The following is a 22,698-nucleotide window of genomic DNA, read 5'->3' on the forward strand; positions in this document are numbered from 1 at the left end:
AGAAAATCGGAAGCCGTTTTGAGTAGTCCAGGATGAGGCTCAGGTAACTGCAGTCTGAAGGAGAGAATGCAGTTCTGAATTAGATGGCCCAGAAGCATAAATAGCAAAATCATCAACATAAAGGTATAAAAGAACTCCAACTGGCAACTTCACCACAATATCATTAATGGCCAAAAAGAACAAAGTGGTACTGAGGACACAGCCTTCGGGAACTCCCTCATGTTGAGAGAAAGGTAAGGAAGTATGAGAGTTGACATGGACACGAAAAAGATGTTTACTAAGGAAGGACTGTATAAAAACACCCGTGTTACCATTGATACCATGAGAGGACAATTGATGGAAGATGTGGTATTTCCAGGTGGTATTTTGTAAGCCTTCTCTAAGTCAAGGAAGACAGCAAGAATGGATTCATGGGAAGCAAAAGCTGTTAAAATGAAAGTTTCCATGTATGCTATGGGATCAGAAGTGCTCCTGCACCATCAGAAACCAAATTGAGAGGAGGAGAGAAGTTGTTTAGATTCCAGATACCACATCAGACAAGAATTTATCATCCTGCAAAGGCAGCTGGTTAGAGCAATGGGGCAGTAATCCTATGGTAAGGTACCAGTCTTGCCGGGCTTAAGAAAGGGGATAATAAGGGCTTCACACCAGGAAGGGGGAGATTCACCCTTTGTCCAAATTCTATTAAATAATGCAAGGAGGAAGGACATGGAAGTAGGAGTTCAGTGGCGAAGCATCCAATAATGGATGCCATCCGGACCCTCACAGGTATTACAGCTACTATATTAGAAAGCCAAATGAGTTCAGAAACTATCAAAGGAGAATTGTAAGAGCCAGAAGAGCTCAGATAGAAGATAATAGGTGTGCATTCTGTAATAAGTTTGGTAGTCTGAAAATCAGCAGGTAAATGAGCACCTGTACTGACTTCACTGAGAAAGGAGCCCAACTCATTGGCCACTAGCAGTGGGGTCTGTCACAGAGTTGCCATTAAGATTCAGTGTTATTGCTGTAGGGGGTGGTTGCTTGCCAGATCATTTATGGATATGTTTCCAGACTACTGCAATATGGGTAGTAGAGGTAACGGAAGAAACATATTGTTTCCAGCTTTCTGTCTGAGATAAGTGTATAGTTCGTCAAAATATGGCAGATACGTGTTTAAAGGATATAAATGCTGTAAGGTGAACGGCTGTGTGGTGTTTACGACGAAAGCTACACCAGGCTGCACGTTTGATGTGGAGAGCTCTGGTGGAGGAGGAACACATTTATAGTAGAAAGGTCTGGTAGTTCTAGGTATGGCAGTAGAAGCTGCACCCAAGACTGTTAGAGTAAAATAGGTGAGCATATCAAAAGCAGAAGTAAAGTATGAGGGAGGTAAGGAAAGGTTTGACAGAGTTGAGAAAGCATGGCAGTCAGCTCTATCAAAACACAATCTTGGAGGGATAGGACGCAAGATGTAGGAGACAGAAGAACAGGAAGCTGATTACGTGTAGGAACCTGGTCTAGGACTGACCAATGGAACTGCAAAGTAAGAGCAGGGGAGCAAAGTGAGAGGTCTAAATGAGAAAAAGAATATGTTCAGGCATCAAAGTGAGTAGGGTGGTCAGAATTAAGAATGATGAAATCAGTGGAAGACAGAAACTGCTGAAGGGAGCAACCTTGGAAGGAAATACAGTGGAGACTCAATACTCGAACTTAATTAGTTCCAAACGGCCGTTCGAGTATTAAAAAGTTTGATTATTGATACCTATAAATCAGGTAATTCGTTCCAGCCATTGCCAAACCCAAGTTTAGAAAAATTTTGCAGTCGCCGTTAGCATTGGCACACAGAAGCAGGGTTAGCCTGTCTTTCATGGGCTTGTGTCTTGCCAAATGTTTCTCTTCCTTTGTTATATAGGTCATGTTTGGTAGTTTTTACCAAAACAGGCCAGTTTCATCACAATTATAGATCTGTTGTGGGTTTAAGCATTCCTTATCCACAAATTTCTTAAATTCAGGCACAAATTACTCAGTAGCAACTCTGTCAGCACTTGCAGCCTCGCCGTGCCTCACAACAGAATGAATTCCAGTTCTTTTCTTAAATTCCCAAACCACCCTTTACTTGCTTTAAAATAATTATTGGAATTAGAAATAAGATCACGATGCGGCAGCCTAGCCTTTGCACAAATTATGCCCTCTGACAAAGAATCACCAGCCATCTGCCTTTGGTTTATCTAATCAACAATTTTTCCATTTCTTCCACTGCCGCAGGTCGCTTAAATAGCCTTTCCACACCAATAACCACATGAGCTCTTTTAATGAGCTGTCTTCTTCAGTATTGTGGCTATTGTAGGTTTAGCCATACAGTACTCGCTGTAAGATCGGTTATTCTTCCTTTTTTCTCGTATTTATCAATAATCTCCGTTTTCCTTTTGATCGTTGTCACTACATTCTTTCTTGTAGGCTTATTCTCACCACTAACAAACCTCTTCGGTGCCATTGCAAGCTTCTAAATGCAAGAAAAAAAAAAAAAAACTCCGGAGAAAGCGCAAGACAATGTTATTTTTACAACAACGAAGGATCAACTGGCTGCAGTGGACCGGTGGGGCGCGTGGGGTGGTGGGAAAGGAGAGACCCTTTGTTTACAGCCACGTGGACGGACATTCGACTAATAGGTATTTTTTCGAGTATCAAGTCAAACTTTTGCATTCGACTATTGAAAAGTTTGACTATTTAGACATTCGAGTGCTAAGTCTCCACTGTAATGGAGTTGCCCCAAAAGAGTATATCGGCAGTTGAAGCCCTCAACTACCAACAAAGGGAGAGGCAATAGGGAAAGGTGATGAAAAGCAGGAAAGTCAACAAGGGTAGAGGGGGAAAAGTAGGCAGAGACAATAATGACCGAGCATTGAAGATAAACACGTACAAGGGTGTGTGAAATAGTAGTTGTAATATTCAAGGAGACTTAGGGGGTCTTCTGGTGCACTAAGACAGTAACAGTTAGGGAATGAGGTGAAGATAGGAAGTGATAGTCAGGAATAGGGATAGGTGTGTGAGTGAGGAAAGTTTCTTGTAGGCAGACTATTTTAGGTTCATAGCTCAAAAGAAGATAGCAGAGGTCTTGTCTGTGAGAGCGAAAGGCACAAATATTCCAGTGAATAAGAGACATTGGAAAGAGAAAAATAGGAGAGTAAAGTTAATGGGATGTAATAATGGTAGGAATAGATGTGACTGAAGTAGTAGGAATAGGAGAGTCAGAAATAAGTAGAAGGGATGGGGGAGGGGAATCAGAGCTGAAGGAGGTAAGGTTAGTATGAGAGTCCAGGGACGTGAGAGATTCAGTGGTACAACCAGAGGGCAATGGAAATTTTAGGAGACTAGGTGTACTGCCCCTGTATTGTGGGCAAGAAGGAATGAAGTAGAGGTGAGCAGAGGGGTTGGTGAGATGGATGGTGAAGAGGGGGTGGGATTCCATTGAGGTAGGAGGTTGAAAGGGATCAAGGGACTAGGTGTGATGCACTCAGAGGGATGGCAGGAGGGAAGAGTAGGAGAAGTAGGTGGAGATAGAGGTGTTGGAGGGAGTGTATTTAGAGGATGATAGATTTCAGCAACAATAGAAATGGTTGTAGTATTTGTGGAAGAAAGTGGTAGTGGGAGGAGAAGCCCTGTGCAGCATAATTTCCAATATCCATTATGGTTTCAGCCTTGTGAACTGAAGAAAAGCATTGGGGAGTAGAGACTCACTTAGATGGTGGAGAAGAGGAAGCTGAAGGTGTGGGTGACTTGGGGATAGCGGTGGTGGGGTTGGAAGGTAAGGAAGTGCGGAGAGGGCATTTAGCGTATTTGTGAAAGCGTTGTGAATGGGGCTGTTGGGGCAGTGCTGGAGGTGTTAAAGAGGGAGTGTCTGGGTTCAGGTAAGAGATGGCATTAGAGGTTGTGATAGCAGGCATGTTAGCTGGAGGATTTGTACAAGTCAAAGAAGTAATGTTAGCTTGAAGATTCATATGGAAGCAAGAGATGGTACAGGAAATTATGGGGGGGATTGTTTAGAGACAGTCTCTGAAGCTTCATTAATTAAAAGGATTTTCATCATTAGGCATGGTGACCCTATGAGAGAACTAGGGAAAGAAAACAGTCCTCTCTCCAGAGCCCTGTGGAGAGTAAGGGTAAAGGTTTACATAAGGGTATACCGTACCAGTGGCACACTTAGGCCACTCACAACTGACTCTAAATGCCTTGCATCCTGTAGGCGTGGCTCTCACACTGTAGGAAAAGGAAGGGAATAGGGTAAGAGGGGAGGGGAAAGATGTACAGTGGGTGATGGAAGGAAGGAAAAAATAAAAAGGAGAAAGGGAAAGATGGGCAACTTAGTTGGACTGAAGGTTGTGGTCTGAGGTAGAAGGGGCAGCTAATGCACCCCCTCCCCCAACATCAGACCACAGACCCCTGCCCCCTAAGCCCCCACATGTCTACAACCGGCCTGGAATTTGGGGGAGCAGCCAGCTGGCAAACAAACAAACAAAAGTGGTTGGATAATTGAAAAGCACTAGACTCTTTGTAAAGCTTTCATTCTCTGAGATTATAATGCATAGCAGCACACACACACACACACACACACACACACACACACACACACACACACACACACACACACACACACACACACTTCCACATTTCCAACACAGCAAAAATAATGAACAATCTTGATCTGGTCACCTAACACTACATATGTACATGTATTGCTGGCCACTTCAGCATTCCCTTCCACACATTATACATCATGTGATTGATGAACAGTGATTTTGTTTGTCGGTTTGTTATTGTTCAAAATTTGTAAAGGCAAATTTGTGTCGTTATGGGAAAGCACCTCCAACAAATGCAAACCTTCCTGCAGTAAAAACAGTCATTTACTATTACAATATTATTCACTAATATAAATGTTACTATTTTCTTTAAATCTTACTTTGTTTTCCTCTCAGAATGTTATGCAGGTTATTTCTGGTCTCCTGAGACAAGCATGCATGCATGCATGCATGCACACACACACACACACACACACACCGCGTAGTGTAGTGGTTAGCACGCTCGACTCACAATCGAGAGGGCTGGGTTCGAGTCCCGGCGCGGCGAGGCAAATAGGCAAGCCTCTTAATGTGTGGGCCCTGTTCACCTAGCAGTAAATAGGTATGGGATGTAACTCGAGGGGTTGTAGCCTCGCTTTCCCGGTGTGTGGTGTGTGTTGTGGTCTCAGTCCTACCCGAAGATTGGTCTATGAGCTCTGAGCTCACTCCGTAATGGGGAAGACTGGCTGGGTTACCAGCAGGCGACCGTGGTGAATTACACACACACACACACACACACACACTACATATTGAGTGATTGGTGTCAATGTAAAAATCTCCTCTAGTTGTTTGTGTCCCTTCATGTTCCTCTGTGCCTGCCATCCCTTGCAGTACAGTCCCACCTCTCCATCCCGATCTCTGACTTCTCCACAAACTATGTAATAATTAGTGTCCCTCCATGCAGAATCTGTGACTGGAAGCTCTCTGCAGTTAGCCAAGTGTGTTCATCTTCACACTTCTAGGCTACCATTACAACTGATCACTGTCACTTGGGCCTCACAGAAACACTGTGATATGATGGCACCTCACTTGCTCACTGGGAACACAACACTCACCAGCTCCCATGATAATTGTGTGGCCTTTACACTCACTCTCACTGCATGGCTGCTTCCTCCACTGAAGAACAACATTAAATCACAAGGGAAGCTGCAAGAAGCCATCAAGCCTACACATGGCAGTCCCTGGATCAAACATATCTAAATACTTATTTCCACCTATCATGTCCATCTATAAAAACTATGTATAAGGAATCTTATTCTAAAGCTTCCTAATGACTTGCCACTAAAATCCTTATTACTGAGTCTATCCAGTGTTTTAGTTTCTTCTTCACTGTGAAGACATTATGTACAGTGAATTTTCTTGAAGGATGAGTGGTTTCTGAGGGAACAAGAGTAAGATTCCTCCTCAGTCATCTCACTTGCACCAAAAAACATCACTACATGTACAATATGGTGCTTCATGGAGATTTGCACTGCTTACCACCACTGTCCTTGCAACAGGGACAGCCACATGTTAGCCTGGCTGTCTCTTACACCTTCCCTAAGTTTTTCTATTCCTGGGCTTCAAAGAAACACAGGAATTGATCTGAAGACAAGATATGTATGCCATTCTTTAAAAGCCACAGAGGTCTTTGCTGGGGTAGTGCCTAAGCCATGCAATCATTGTGAGCTCCTAAAATAGACAGTGTTTGGGACCCTTGCTTTCCAGTCACTACATACACATTCATCACTACCGTTCACTTGCAAACTACACACACTCACCTATGGATAGCCAGAGTAAAGTAAATAAACATTGTAATGGATGAAAACTGGATTAGTGAACAGCTTCATTATGTGAAAATCCTAACTCAGTAAAATCCAACAAATCTGCAAAGTGTCTGCATCTGTGGAGCTTTGGATTTGAGGAAGTCTGTGGACTGCTTGTGTGGAAGTGAATGTTGGTTTGCTGTGGCCCAGCACTGGACACTCACACTGGGAGATTAACATAATCTCCTATGGAAGCCTTGGTGACTGTAACACAGCACTGCAGCATATGTAACACTATGTTAGCATATCACTGCACTAAATGTACTACAGTTTAACACAACACTGCAGCACATGTAACACTGTGTTAGCACTGCACTGTAGTAGATGTGCTACAGTTTAACATAACACTGCAATAAATATGACAACACTGCAGTACATGTGGCACTGAAATAACACTGCAGTAGATATGACAGTGTAAACACAACACAGACACAACACAATCCCCAGAGGCAGAGGCAGGACAGCAGGTGTGCCAACACTGTGGTGCTACACATGCCAACAGGACAGCCCGGCACATCTGACCAGCATGCCTCTGCTGTTGCCATCATTACACCAGCCTTGGGGGGCCACTGACTCACTGCTGCTTGCTGCCACATTTGTGGTTCATTTCAATATTGTGGGTCTGAAAGATACATTGTGCATTGCCTGTCTTGATACAGTTCCATGTGATCACACTCACCACATATCATCACCACATGCTGCACAGTGAGGGCACCACACAACCTTGGCTTCTCATCAACACTCTTGGCTAGTGCATCGCTATCATTCTTTCCTTAAAAGTTCCGCTACCACTAAACAAACAAGACCTCTGCAGTGCCGGGGCCACTCACACACCATGCGTCAATCTGTTTCCAGCTGGGTAAATGATCACTGCTTCCTGTTGTCTCATTCCATGGTGTGTGAGCCTCCCTTGTCACACTATAGTAATGGTGAGTTTGAAAGAAATATACAAGTACAATATACTGAGAGCACCATCTGTTGCCTCTGTTGACAAGCCAAGGCATCATGCTTAGAGAGCTGCTGGTGCCTCTTGTGTGCTTGGTGAGGTGTGTTCCTCAACACACCATGGCCAGGCAGCAGCTTGGTGGTTCTGCAGCACATCAGTGGCAGTGGCAGTGAAGGAAGCAGTGATGGGGTGTTGGTGTTGGTCCCAGTGAGGGCAGCAGTGCAGCTCTATGGCTGGCACTGGCTTAGTGTTCCTTTCACTGCTGCTCCATCACAGCTCTCACTACCCAATACAGCATTCATTAACCCTTCACTGCCAAAGCCTCTCACCTTGCTAGCCTGGTCCTGTTCAAACAAACCCTTTGGCTGATATGTGACACATCTCCCCTTCATTATTAACCAACCTGGGACATCTTCCACTGCTCTACACACATCTCCAAACGTTGTACTGGCCACAAATTATATATATATATATATATATATATATATATATATATATATATATATATATATATATATATATATTTTTTTTTTTTGTTCTAGTGCCAAGAGTTTTGTGCATTGCAGTGAAAGGGTCCGCCTGCTAAATGACAATATAAACCATGACATTGACAGCTGAAGAGGAGATTGAGTACTATTTGGTGAAGCTTTTTTGTTGGTGCATTTTGTTCAATCTTTGCTTAATACTTGCCGGGGCTACTCCAGTACATAACAAGTGTCATTATCTGTTCAAGGGTTAAGCAATAATATTAAAAGTAACATTTTTGTTCATATTTAAACAGAAAACTATTCTACTTCAAAAAATGATTTAAAAATTCTGCAACATCACAAGAAACACAATACTGATCCCTGGCAAACACTTAACTCACTGCCAGCCAGCCAGCCAGCCAGCCAGCCAGCCAGCCAGCTAGGCAGCCAGCTAGGTAGGCAGGCAGCCTGCCTGCCAGCCAGCCAGCCAGCCAGCCAGCCAGCAGGCAGGCAGGCAGGCAGGCAGGCAGGCAGGCAGGCAGGCAGGCAGACAGACAGACTGCCTGCTAGCCAGCCAGCCAACCAGCCAGCAGGCTGCCAACCAACTAACCAGCCAGCTAGGCAGGCAGCCAGCCAGCCAGCCAGCCAGCCAGCCAGCCAGCCAGCCAGCCAGCCAGCCAACCAACCAACCAACCAACCAACCAGCCAGCCAGCCAGCCAGCCAGCCAGCCAGCCACTCAGCCAGCTAGCCTGCCAGTCAGCCAGCAAGTCTGCCTGCCAGCCAGCAAGTCTGCCTGCCAGCCAGCTAGCCAGCCAGCCAGCCAGCCAGCCTACCTGCTTGCCTGCCAACCAGCCAGCCTACCTGCTTGCCTGCCAACCAGCCAGCCAGCCTACCTGCTTGCCTGCCAACCAGCCAGCTAGCCAGCCAGCCTGCTCACCAGCCTGCCAGCCAGCCAGCCACTAGTTAGTTTAGTGGAATAATCATACTATTTCAAGATGAATTTGATCTCTCTCTCTCTGAACAAAATGAATGAAGATACAGTTGACAGAAGACAGATGACGTTTGGCTGACTTCTAGCCATTTCAATCATAGTGACGAGAGTGGCAAGAGAAGGCTTTTTCATGCAGAGCGCCTCACCTGCCACCACCAATGGCCACTCTCCTTGTCTCCTTGGTGACTGTAACAGGTAGCACCGTCACCCTCCAGTGCATCAGTGACTACTGTTAGTTCACTTCTCCTTGGCCACTTCCCCAGGGTGGGTGAAGTGTTGGTGCCATGCACAAGTCTCCTCCAGTTGTCTGTGTCCCTTGCAGCTTCCCCTGTGCTGCCCATCCATGGCAGTTCTGCCACAATCCCATCCCTCTATCTCACTCTTTGTTTTCCCTTGGGTTTCTTCCCTCAGCTGGTTTTCTCCAGGCTCTCTCATTTCTCATGAGCACATGATAAACCTCAAAGTATGTGAAATGTCTGGTGTCAGGTCTTACATTGTCTCATCTCATGGTAACCTTCACCCTTGTCACAACAACAACCTGTTTTCCTGCTTGACATGAAGCGGCAGCCTTCTGCCATGACAACCTTTACTTACTGCTCTTTAAAATAAGAAAATAATATTAACACATGGCTTAGAATCTGTTCTCACTCAAACAGTGGACATGCAAGCAACAACTTGCCACTTATGCAGTAACACTGTGACTTGGACACATATTAAAAAACAAACACTCTGCTCTTCCACTGTGGTTGACTGTTTTACAATGCTACAGAGATGACTGGCCAGGTTTTCAAAAGTGTTTCTCCTGTTGGTTAATCTGCCACTACAACCATAAACACCTCCTACATAAATTCAACAAGAAGCTTTTAAAAATTGTGGTGTGGCACAGAAATGTTCCAGAATACAGTCCTTAGTTACTCAGTTTTCTTGAAGTGATGAGTTTCCCTGAGCCACCAATTGGAGGACTCATAGATACACCCAATCCCTGTCTGTCCTGTTAACACACATGCCTGCAGCACTGCATGCCTCACTGCCACAACACATCATCTGACTCACAGCAAACCAGTAACATCACAGTCCAGCTCCTGTGTGTCCTGCCTGCCACTGTCACCCACACCACCCACCACATAATACCCACCACATACCACACACCATCCACCACACAACACACACCACCCACCACACAACACACACCACCTACCACATGCCACACACCATCCACCACCCACCAAATGCCACACACCTGACACCACCCACCACACACAACCATTCATACCTTTCTCTGGTAAACTCTGGAACTCCCTGCCTGCTTCTGTATTTCCAACTTCCTATGACTTGACTGCATTTAAGAGAGAGATTTCAAGACATTTATCCTTTTTTATCATTTTTGCTAACTCCTTCAGACTTGTAAGGGGAGTGGCAACCAAGTGGGCCTTTTTTTTTTTTTATCTTATCCTTGGCCAGCTTTCCCTTTCTTTCATAAAAAAAATATATATATATATATATATATATATATATATATAGCACACACCACATATCACACACCACACACTGCCTCAAGTGTTGTCTGTACATGAGTGTGAGGATTCTTGAGACCAAAAGTAAATAAGCACATGTGACTAACTGAATAAATCTTGCCACTGTAACATAACTTACTATCACTGCCCAACACAAGCTGACACAATGCTGCCACAGAGAATAGTGTTTAACTGCTTGCTGCACTTTGCTCTCCTTCTGTCCACACACACACACATGCACAAATTGGTGGTGGTGGTGGTGTTGCCTGTGTACTGTACTGCTGCTCACACAACTAACATCTGCAAACACCTGCACTACAACTTTTACTGGTGGTTGCTGCTGTGTATGATGTTCTCCCTGCTGCATCACCTTTCAACCTGACAGAATGCAGCATGGAGTGTGTCTTGTGCAGGAATACATCATCACACTTTGATAAGACCACCACACAGTACATAAGGGAGACTGCACGGCGATGGTATGCAGCCTACGTGCGACACTCCCTTTGACACACTGACAAGCGGTTCAGGGATAACATAGCAGCACCATTTCTAGCACATCCAAAGTTCCTACACTGACCTCATCTCTGCAGCAAGTCTCAATGGACTTTCACCACCTTAGCACAATGAATGGTCCTACAACCTCACCTCTGCACCAACACCAAGTCATCAGGTTAAGTCTTCCCTCATGGTGCAGATTGAAAGGCTCACTGTACACATCTGAGTAAACCCTTTGTACTTCAGAATTTCCCATGAAGCATCAACCAACACAAGGCTTCACACACTTGTTGATGCTCCTGTCCTGTACTCCCTCCTATGCTGACCCTAACACTGACACTCCTTACTAAGTCTGTCACCTGTTGGTCGGCTGGCATGTCAAGAGGAGGAGGAGGAGGAGGAGAGACACCTTACAAGAGGAAGCAAAACAATGAAACTAATGAAAATACCTGATTACTTGAAAAGAAAAGAAAAGAAAAGAAAAGAAAAAAAAAATAATAATAATAAATAAATAAATAAATAAATAAAAAAATAAAAAAGGGATGTTACTGGCTGTGGCAGAGACAAAGTAAATCCTTATCTGACACACATGATGCCATTACAGGCAGAGAGACAGAGACAGGGAGACAATGTTGGCTGGGGTGAGAGGTGGCCAGGCTTGTCCCTGCCTCTCATTACTGTGGCTGTCGTGCAGAAAGGCATCACAGCTTCTCTGGGTCAAGACACCACTCAGGCAAGCTGTGTGCCAGACATCAGGACAACGCATTCCACCTTGCCTCTCTCGCCAAGCCTCCGTGCCTGCTCCGGCCATCCACCCCGCCGCCCCACCGCACCCTCCACACACTTGCTGCAGGCCGGGTGGTGGGGCACATTGGTTGGGCTGGGAAGGGGACACAAGCACACCAGGATGCAGGCTGCCCACTGTTATCTCCGCATGCCAGTTTTGTCAGATGCTTTTGTCTTCTCCTTGCTTGCTGTGTCCAGGTTGAGTGGCTGCAGGGAGGCTGGCTTGTACTTCCTGTGACACGAGAGACGTGGTCGAGGAAGGATGCACTGGCGCCGTTCCGACAATCAGCTGATCTTCACTACATACCTGTTGTACAGTTTTACAGTGGCCTGGGCAGGTAGTGTGGACTCATTTTTTTTCATGCAATCAATTATTAAGGAATGATGAGTGAAAAAGAGATACCATCAAAATGCAGACATGAGATTAGAGAAGGAATGAAAGCTGATGATGACTATGCTAGTGAGGGTGAGCGTGTATTTGAAGGCTTTGATATGACGACTACTTCACTACTAAAGAGAGTGTTAAATATTGAATATAAACTAGATAAATTGATAAAGGAGAATATGGAAATGAAAGTGAATGAAGAACAGGATAAAGAGTTTATAAAACTGAGAGAAAGGATAAAAAAAGTGGAAGAAAACGAAGCTAGGCTAAGAGCGGAAAACGAAGAACTTAAAAAGGAAGTAGCTAAGTACAAAAAGCAGATGGAAGAAGGACTCAGTAAAGCCGAGAAAGAAAAAGAGAAGCTGAAAGATCTAGTAAACAAGGAAGAGGAAAGAGTACAAAACGTAATTAAAAAAGAAGTACAAGCATGGAGAGTCCAAGATAAGAAAGATAAGGCTGATTTTCAGGAGGTGATTCAAGAACAACTTAAAGAAAAGAAGAAAATATGACAAGCAAAATGATAGGAGTCCTCAAGACAAAAGAAAATTTAGTTAGAGAAATTGCAGAAAAAAAGAAGAGTGTAGTAGTATTCGGAATAAAAGAAAAAAAATATAAAATATAGACCAAAAAGAGAAAAAGAAGAAATGAAATCAGTCAAAGACCTACTGAAGAATCTAAACGACGAAGATAGGCAGAACTTGGAAGAGGAAGTAGAAGAAATAAACAGAATGAGACCATATCAGGAAGGAAAAACGAGACCAATTAAATACTACTAAAATCACAAGCAGCAACAGAAGAAATATTATATAGAACAACAAAACTTAGAGAAACAGAAGGCTGCAAGGATATCTATATAAAGAAAAATAGAAATGAGGAAGAAAGGAAGACATACAATGAACTGGCAGCAGCAGTAAGGGAAAAGAATAATGAAAGGTCAGAAGAGGAGAAGGAGGCATTTTTTTGGAGAATTCTAGGAGACAGGATAAGGAAATGGTATATAAATGAAAAGGAAGAGAAAAAAGTGGAAGTTTAACTAAAAATGATAAAGGCAAAAGACTAAAACTGATGTATACGAACATAGACAAGGTTTTATCAAGTAAACTAGAATTAAGAGATTACATAAAGAAAGAAAATCCAGATACTGTATGCCTGGTTGAAACAAAACTAAATAAGGCAATCAAAATAGACTTGGATAATAGGTATAATGTATGGAGAAGAGACAGAGTGGGTAAAGGAGAAGGAGGAGTCATGATTATGTTAAGGAAGGGGATAGTGATAAACCAAGTGGAATGTGGGGAAGGAAAAGCAAAAGTATTGTATATTAAGATGCATATTAATAAAAAAGAGTTAACAATCATTGTAACATATGTGCCACCAAAAACAAATTCATGGACCAATCAAGAATATAAAGACATGATAGATGACACAATAAGGAGTCTAACGAGAATCGTTAAAGAAAGGAGAAAAGTGATATTAGTAGATTTCAACTGAAAAGAAGTGGACTGGGAAAATTCTGAAAGTGGTATGGGGGAAGAAGCCTGGGGAGAAAGATTCTTGAACCTAATGATAGACAATATGATGGACCAGAGAGTAAAGGAATGCACAAGATTCAGAGGAAACGACGAGCGGCGAGATTGGACCTAGTTTTTACAAGGGGTATACAAATGAATGATGATATAAGATATAAGTGCCCATTGGGAAAGAGTGACCATGCAATATTAGAAATAGATATAGAAAAGGGAAAGGAAGATAGAGACGATTCATAGAAAGGAGGCCGATTAAATTACAGAAAGGCTGATATTGAGAATCTCACGAACTATTTTAAAAACGTAGACTGGGAGGAGATGGAAAACTCAGAGACAATGCAAGACAAATATAACTTATTTTTGGAAATATACAAAACAGGAGTCAGGGAATATGTCCCGAAATTTAGACCTAAAGAAAAAGGAAAGAAAGATTGGTTTAATGCAAGGTGTGCTAGGGCAAAGGAGAAAAGAGATGGAGCATGGAAAAGGTGGAGGAGAAATAGAAATCCAGCAAATGAGGAAAACTTCAAAGCAGCGAGAAATGAATATGTTCAGGTGAGGAAAGAAGAGGAAAAGAACTTCGAAAAAGACATTGTCGAAAAATGTAAGGAGCAACCAAAATTGTTCTACAGATTCATAAATGGAAAAATTAAGCAAAAAGAAACAATAGAAAGGTTAAAAGGAGAGAACGAGATGGTGGAAGACCCAAAAAGTATGGCAGAACTATTAAATAAAAAATTCCAGGAGGTCTTTACTAAGGAATCTAAATTTGAAAGGCCACAGGGTAATAGAGAGACAATCTATATGAAAGAGATTAAAGTAACCAAGCTTGAAATAAAAGAGTTAATGAAGGAACTGGACGAAGAGAAGGCAATGGGACCAGATGAAGTCTCAGGCAGAATACTTTAAGAATGTAGGGAAGAACTAGCAAATCCTATATACATCATCATAAAATGCTCAATAGAAAATGGAACAGTACCAGTGCAGTGGAAAAGAGCTGAGGTGGTTCCCATATATAAGAGCGGAAGCACATTGAGATGGATAGAAAATTATTTGAGGGGGAGAGAAATAAGGACGGTAGTTAAAGATATGAAATCCAAGTGGCGAGCAGTAGAAAGTGGAGTGCCACAGGGGTCAGTATTGGCACCAATACTTTTCCTCATTTATATTAACGACATGCCAGAAGGAGTGAACAGCTACATAAATCTGTTTGCAGATGATATGAAACTGTGTAGAGTTATAAAGCAAAAGGATGATTGTGAAATACTGCAAGAAGACGTAAATAAGATCTGGGAATGGAGTAAGAAGTGGGAAATGGAATTCAATGTGAACAAAAGCCATGTCATGGAAATGGGAAAGAGTGAAAGACGACCTGTGGGAATCTATAAGATGGGAGATGGAGTAGAACTGGAGAAAGTTAAAAAGGAAAAGGACTTAGGAGTGGCGATGGAAGAAAACAATCAACCAGTAAGCCATATTGATAGAATTTTTTAGAGAAACATATAATTTGCTAAGGAATATTGGAGTAGCATTTCACTACATGGACAAAGAAATGATGAAGAAATTGATAAGTACTATAATAAGACCCAGATTGGAATATGCAGGAGTAGTGTGGACCACTCATAAAAAGAAACACATAAGGAAACTGGAGAGGCTACAAAAAATAGCTACAAGAATGGTTCCAGAATTTGAAGAGATGACATATGAGGAGAGACTAAAGGCTATGAATCTACCAACCCTGGAACAAAGAAGGGAGAGAGGAGACCTGATACAAGTTTATAAATTGATCAACGGAATGGACCAAGTGGATAATGAAAAATTGATCCTGAGAGAAGAATATGACATCCGAAGCACAAGATTGCATAGTAAAAAGCTGAGAAAAGGAAGATGTCTGAGAGATATTAAGAAATATAGTTTCCCACAGAGATGTATTGAGACGTGGAACAGTTTAAATGAGGAAGTAGTGTCTGCAACGAGTGTGCATACTTTTAAAGTAAGATTGGATAAGTGTAGATATGGAGACGGGGCCACACGAGCATAAAGCCCAGGCCCTGTAAAACTACAACTAGGTAAATACAACTAGGTAAATACACACACAACAATAACAAAACAAATTACCACTATAACCAATAAATCAACAATGATAACCTTACTTGCAATAACAGGTAATCAATGACTGGTGAGAAATTCATCGGAGGAAGTGGTGTCAGCAAAGAGTGTACATAGTTTTAAAGAAAAATTGGATAAGTGTAGATATGGAGACGGGGCCATACGAGCCTAAAGCCCAGGCCCTGTAAAACTACAACTAGGTAAATACAACTAGGTAAATACACACACACACACACACACACACAACTGTGCAGAGTTATAAAGCAAAAGGAGGATTGTGAAATACTGCAAGAAGACCTAAATAAGATCTGGGAATGGAGTAAGAAGTGGGAAATGGAATTCAATGTGAACAAAAGCCATGTCATGGAAATGGGAAAGAGTGAAAGACGACCTGTGGGAATCTATAAGATGGGAGATGGAGTAGAACTGGAGAAAGTTAAAAAGGAAAAGGACTTAGGAGTGACGATGGAAGAAAACAATCAACCAGTAAGCCATATTGATAGAATTTTTAGAGAAACTTATAATTTGCTAAGGAATATTGGAGTAGCATTTCACTACATGGACAAAGAAATGATGAAGAAATTGATAAGTACTATAATAAGACCCATATTGGAATATGCAGGAGTAGTGTGGACACCTTATAAAAAGAAACACATAAGGAAATTTGGAGAGGCTACAAAAAATAGTTACAAGAATGGTTCCAGAATTTGAAGGGATGACATATGAGGAGAGACTAAAGGCTATGGATCTACCAACCCTGGAACAAAGAAAGGAGAGAGGAGACCTGATACAAGTTTATAAATTGATCAACGCAATGGACCAAGTGGATAATGAGAAACTGATCCCGAGAGAAGAAAATGACATCCGAAGCACAAGATCGCATAGTAAAAAGCTGAGAAAAGGAAGATGTCTGAGAGATATTAAAAAATAAAGTTTCCCGCAGAGATGTATTGAGACGTGGAACAGTTTAGATGAAGAAGTAGTGTCTGCAACGAGTGTGCACACTTTTAAAGTAAGATTGGATAAGTGTAGATATGGAGACGGGGCCACACGAGCATAAAGCCCAGGCCCTGTAAAACTACAACTAGGTAAAACTACAACTAGGTAAATACACACACACACACACACACACACACACACACACACACACAGTTGTGACCTTGTTGTCCCGGTGTGTGGTGTGTGCCTGGTCTCAGGCCTATCCGAAGATTGGAAATAATGAGCTCTGAGCTCGTTCCGTAGGGTAATGTCTGGCTGTCTCGTCAGAGACTGCAGTAGATCAAACAGTGAATCACACACACACACACAAACAGCAAAGGAAATGAGTGAAATAAAGAGTGAGCGTTTCAAAACTATGTTCACTGAGAAAGAGGAGTTTAAAGAACCAAACAGGACATTGCATCGTCAAGGCTTGCAGGAAATCACAGTGCACAAAGAAAAAATTGGAAGATTACTAGAAAATTTAGATGTCAGAAAAGTGATGGGACCGGATGGTGTGTTAGCCCCCATTATGTTCCAGGTATATATAAAAACACACAGTATGGAGTGACTACTTATATTACTTTGTTTGCTGATGATGCAAAATTGCTCAGAGTAATCAAGACCTGAGAAGACTGTTTACTGGTGCAGGAAGATATAGACAAAATTTATGAGTGGGGTAACAAGTGGAAGTTAGAATTCAATGCCAAGGAATGCCATGTAATGGAATTAGGAAAGAGTAAGAGAAGACCAGTATGGAACTATTTGATGGGAGAGGAGCAAATAATGAAGACTAAAGAGGAAAAAGACCTGGGAGTGCTTATATTAGAAACACATAAGTAAGATATTTGGAACAACATATAAAATGTTGACTAATTGTAGGATGGTATTTTAGTATTTGGACAAAAATATGATGAAAAAAATTATTGTGAGTATGATATGTCCAAAGTTGGAATATGCAACAGTGGTGTGGTTGACAAGCTTGAAAAAGGATACAAGAATATTAGAACGGATCCAGAGGATAGCTACAAAGATGGTGCTGGAACTAAAGGACGTAACATATGAAGAAAGGCTGAAGGAAATGGGACTGTCAATCTTACAAGATAAAAGAGAAAGAGGAGACCTAATAACATTATATAAAATAGATAATGGCATTGAAAAGACCTGGTGCTGGTGACAGAAAAGCTGAAAGGCAAGAAGACATGCAAAGAAGATTAGGAAGAGGCACTGTGTGAAGGATATTGAAAATACAGTTTTCCACATAGAACAGTGGAAAAGTGGAATGTATTGAGTGATGAAGTCGTTACAGCACATAATATGCATAGCTTTACAGATAAATTGGATAAATGGAGACATGGAAACAGGACACTATGAACCCTGTTTGAACCCTATACAATACAATTAGGTAAATACAACTAGATAAATACACACACACACACACACACACTCACACACAGTTTGGATTTGTCTCCCTGAGTAAGAGAGGAGGAAGGAGAGAAAGCTTTGCCACTGTGCTTCTCTCTGCTGCCTTTTCTATTTTTTGTAAGAAATGCTGGGCTAAATAGAAGGGAAAAAAGAAGCTTATCCCTTTCATGGCAGGAGATCTATATATCCATGTTTCAAAACTGTGACTTTTTGTCGGATCATCTATACATAGACGTTTGTTCTGATTTTACTGCACTAAGTAGTAGTATGGTTTATACATACTATTCCTTACAAATAACAAAAATTCATAAAATGAATCATTCTTTGGCAGGTCAAATACCCAGACTTTGTCAAGACTGCCTCTCTAGGCCGGTCACCACCTGTGCTTTGTCGGTAGTGGATGTGCTATTCACATAAGCTAATATTGGGAATTTTTGCATTTCTTCTACTTTCTTTTATTATTAGTCTATCGTGTCAAAGAGAAAGAACCAAACCACTCAGCAGAAGTGTTGTCTAAAAATGAATAGGAACAAAACAAGTACTTGAAAAATGTGAAGAAAAGTGGAAGTATATTACATCCAGGTCACGAGTCCTGGATGTGAGTACCTCCAAATATTCATACATTATATATATACATACATTATCACCAACCAAACATAAATAATATCTATACGTATTAGATTCAATTGTTTGTTCAGTTTTGCGGCAGAGTCGATATAGAGATGTCAATCTGAAATGCCCATTTGTGGGGAAACTATACGTAGATGTATGGATGAGAGTTGAAAGAGTATATATATAGACGTTTTTTATTTGGTAGTTCATCCATCTGGCCTGCCGCTGGAAAGGGTTTAATAAGGAGCCAGTCCCTAAAGGAACAGACAAATAGAATATCCATAATTGGAGGTTAAGGCGACTTGCACACCTGTGCAACCATTGCATGTGACCGCCAGCACACTCCTGCTGGCAGATGGTTGGCTGCACTGAGGTGCTCCGAGGCACTACAGCAATTTTTTTTTTTTATTTGAGCAATGTTGTCACATAAGGAGGTTGTGGTTTTGCTCTGGTACATTGGCAGGAGGAGAAGAGATCGTGGGTTCTTCCCTATCTTACAAAAAATGATCACTGAAAGTGTTTGTTGGTGGTGAGGTGCTGGATGTGGAGTATTCATTTATTCTATCAAAAAGTACACATGTAGTTCTAAATGTATAGATGTTTTTCTGTTTGTTGTTCATATTTAATGTTTTCCTGACTTGTTTTTGACTCAGCATTGTAGCAACAACCAGTGCCCAGTAGTGAGGCAGCAGACTCCCTCTCCTCAGACAGATCACAGAGCAATACTCCCTTGCTTGGTGACCACTTGTATACAACCATGGTTTCAGTCGCTTCAATATGAAGAGTTCTAATGAAACCAATGTGTCAGTCACAAAGTAAATGGGGTTATGTTGATGTGCGAGATGCCTAGGTGTCGTAAAACTTTGTCCTCTCTGCCTTACTTCACCATTCATCACAAGAACAATAACAACAACAGTTACTGCTACTGCTACTGCTACTGCTACTACTACTACCACTACTGTAGCTATTATTAACTTTTTAAAGAACACAACCAAATGTCATACTTTATGGTACACACACACCGATATTTAAAGGAAGAAAGGCAACTGAGCCATTAAATTACAGACCAGTGGGACTTACAAGCATTATGGGAAAGTTATGTGAAATAATTATCAAAGAAAAATGGGTTAAACATCTCGAAGAAGAACAAGTCATATCAAACAGACAATTTCGGTTCAGGACAGGACGGTCATGTGTGTCAAACTTATTAAGCTTCTGCTCGAGATTAATGGAAGGACTGGAAAACAGAGGTGGATGGATGGGTGGACACAGTATATCTGGACATAAAAAGGCTTTTGATAAAGTCCCTCATGGAAGACTAATTTGGAAACTACAGAACATAGGAGGAGTGCAAAGAACTTTGTTAAAATGGACAAGGGATCATTTGAAGGACAGGGAGATGAGAACTGTGATCAGAGATACAAACTCATCTTGGGTTAAAGTAACAAGTAGAGTGCCACAAGGGTCAGTGTTAGCCCTTATTATGTTGTAAATTTATGTAAACGACATTCACAATGGGATAAACAGTTACCATTAATTTATTTGTTGATGATGGAAAGCTACTAAGAGTTATCAAAACCTGGGAGGACTGTTTGCAGTTAAAGGAAGATATAAACAAGATCTATGAATGGAGTAAGAAGTGGAAATTAGAATTCAATGCCAAGAAATGTCGGGTAATGGATCTAGGAAAGAGCAAAAGAAGACTGGTATGGAAATATCTGATAGGAGAGAAACAAATAATGAAGACTAAAGAGGAAAAAGATCTGGGAGTGATTATACAGGAAAATCTGAACCCTGAAAAACACACATGTAAGATATTCGGATTAGCATATAAAATGGCATTTCAATTCATGGACAAAGATATGATGAAAAAAATCATCACAAGCATGATACGTCCAAAGCTGGAATATGCAGCTGTGGTGTGGTTTCTGAACTCTAAAAAAGATATAAGATTAGAACGGGTACAGAAGATTGCTACAAAGATGGTGCCGGAACTAAAGGACCTAACATATGAAGAGCGGCTGAAGGAAATGGGACTACCAACCTTACAAGATAGAAGAGAATGAGGAGATCTAATAACAATGTACAAGTTGGTCAATGGCATTGAAAAGATAGACAAGGAAGACCTGGTGCTGGTGACAGAAGATAGAAGGACAAGAGGTCATGTAAAGAAGATCAGGATGAGGCAGTGTGTGAAGGATATTGGAAAATATAGTTTTCCACACAGAATGGTGGAAAACTGGAATGCATTCAATGATGAAGTTGTTACAGTACATAATGTGCATAACTTTAAGGAAAAATTGGATATGTGGCACATGAAGACATGGAGACACTATGAGCCCTGCTTGAACCCTGTACAATACAACTAGGTAAATATACCCCCTGGGGCCACAACCCCACAGCCACAGCCAGTCCCACTTTGGCCACACAGCCCCACAGCCTGAGCCAGTCCTACCTTGGCCACCTGCAGCCATGTGGTGAAGTCCTTGTGGTGTGCCATGTGTATGAAGAGGAGGAAGGTTTGGCCTCGAGTGTCAGGAATGAAGTCTTCGTCGCAGGGGGAGGTGGTGTGGTCCAGCAAGGTGGCTCGGCTAAACATACCAGCCAGCAGCTCCTCATATGGCCCCTGCTTCAGACTGCAAGACACACAACAACATAAGGCTACAAGAAAGTGAGGCATTTCCTGTATAGAACATGCCTATGTGATGATCCAAGTAATAGATGATGATGCTACATGAGGCATTTTGAGCCCTACCTTGAGCGCGTGACTTTGATGTATAAGTTACTTCCACAAAACAAGATTAAAAGTCAATGTATGCTTTACCAATATTACAGCACTGCCTAATGGAACCAATGAAAGAGAGAAAAAAATATCCATAGAACAAACATATATCTTTTTTTTTCTTTTTATGTTATGGCCTATAGCACCTGTAGGTGTGCTTGAAGAGTATGGGAAGTGCTGTTCAGCTTCCACCCATTAGTGACGCAGGCAATTTTATTTATAATGGTACTTATATCCAAGCGCATCTTTTGTGTGTACCTCAACCCATAACCTGGGTATCATGGTGATATGTTGGTAACTTTAAACCACTCGACAAATGACAAAGTTTCAAGACGGCATGTGGTGAGATTCAAACCTATGCATGGATGTCTGTGTGATCCCACGCTAACCACCTTATCCACTATGCCACTGCCTGCCTGTACTTCACCATGGGCACACTGCACATGTACATAATGAAATGCACTTACTTTCCACAATGAAAATAATAGTCATGAAGCAGATCAGCTGACAAAAAATGTATCCTGTTAGTATCTTACACTTTTATCAACAATGACCTGAATGTTTTAATGTTGGGTATGTGCAATATAGATGTGAAGCCTTTAGGGAGACACACCACACTCATACTGTGCTCGGTGGTGCTGTGTGGCCTGCACTGCCAAGCAGGGAAGTGCAGTACAGTGCCATGGCTGCTTTTAAGCCTCTTTGACTAATGTAATCAAATTAGGCGCAGCACATTATGGGGCCAAAAGCTGCAAGTGCCATACTTTGTATTAGAAATAAAATAACTCATACTGTCTTTCATAATTTTAGTATATCAAGCATTTGTTCTTTTTTTTTCTTAAATGAGCCTTCATCACAAAACATACACATATATAAATATTTACCACTGCAGAATAGAGGCCTCACCATTAGTGTTGTAACTGGATCCACCAATGTTTATGTGGCACCGGCCCTGTGTGGTGCAGTGCACAGGCTTGCACAGGCTGTGGTTCTGTGGTGCTGTGTGGCCTGGAGTGCACTGCTATGCAGTGGTGTGGTGTGGTGTAGTGTGGCATGGTGTGGTGTGGTGTGGCCTGGAGTGCAGTGCTATTCAGTGGTGTGGTGTGGTGTGGTGTAGTGTTGTGTTGTGTGGTGTGGCCTGGAGTGCAGTGCTATGCAGTGGTGTGGTGTGGTGTGGCTTGGAATGCAGTGCTATGCAGTGGTGTGGTGTGGTGTGGCCTGGAGAGCAGTGCTATGCAGTGGTGTGGTGTGGTGTGGCCTGGAATGCAGTGCTATGCA

The 22,698-nt window shown here is 42.0% G+C and overlaps 1 protein-coding gene across 2 annotated transcripts in view; it reads right to left on the reverse strand.

Annotated features, from left to right (window-relative positions):
* Positions 1–8,565: 8,565 nt before the first annotated feature.
* The window catches only part of LOC123501396 (protein O-linked-mannose beta-1,2-N-acetylglucosaminyltransferase 1-like), a 313,371-nt gene continuing 299,238 nt past the window's right edge, over positions 8,566–22,698 (reverse strand). For both annotated transcript variants that reach the window (XM_045250219.1, XM_045250220.1), the window contains 2 exons: positions 21,094–21,274; positions 8,566–11,835 (listed from right to left, as the gene is read on the reverse strand). In XM_045250219.1, coding sequence (XP_045106154.1) covers positions 11,764–11,835; positions 21,094–21,274 — 253 coding nt within the window. In that variant the 3' untranslated portion in view covers positions 8,566–11,763. The remainder of the gene's footprint in view (positions 11,836–21,093; positions 21,275–22,698) is intronic.

Source organism: Portunus trituberculatus, chromosome 9 (genome assembly GCF_017591435.1).
Source record: "Portunus trituberculatus isolate SZX2019 chromosome 9, ASM1759143v1, whole genome shotgun sequence".
Classification (NCBI taxonomy): domain Eukaryota; kingdom Metazoa; phylum Arthropoda; class Malacostraca; order Decapoda; family Portunidae; genus Portunus; species Portunus trituberculatus.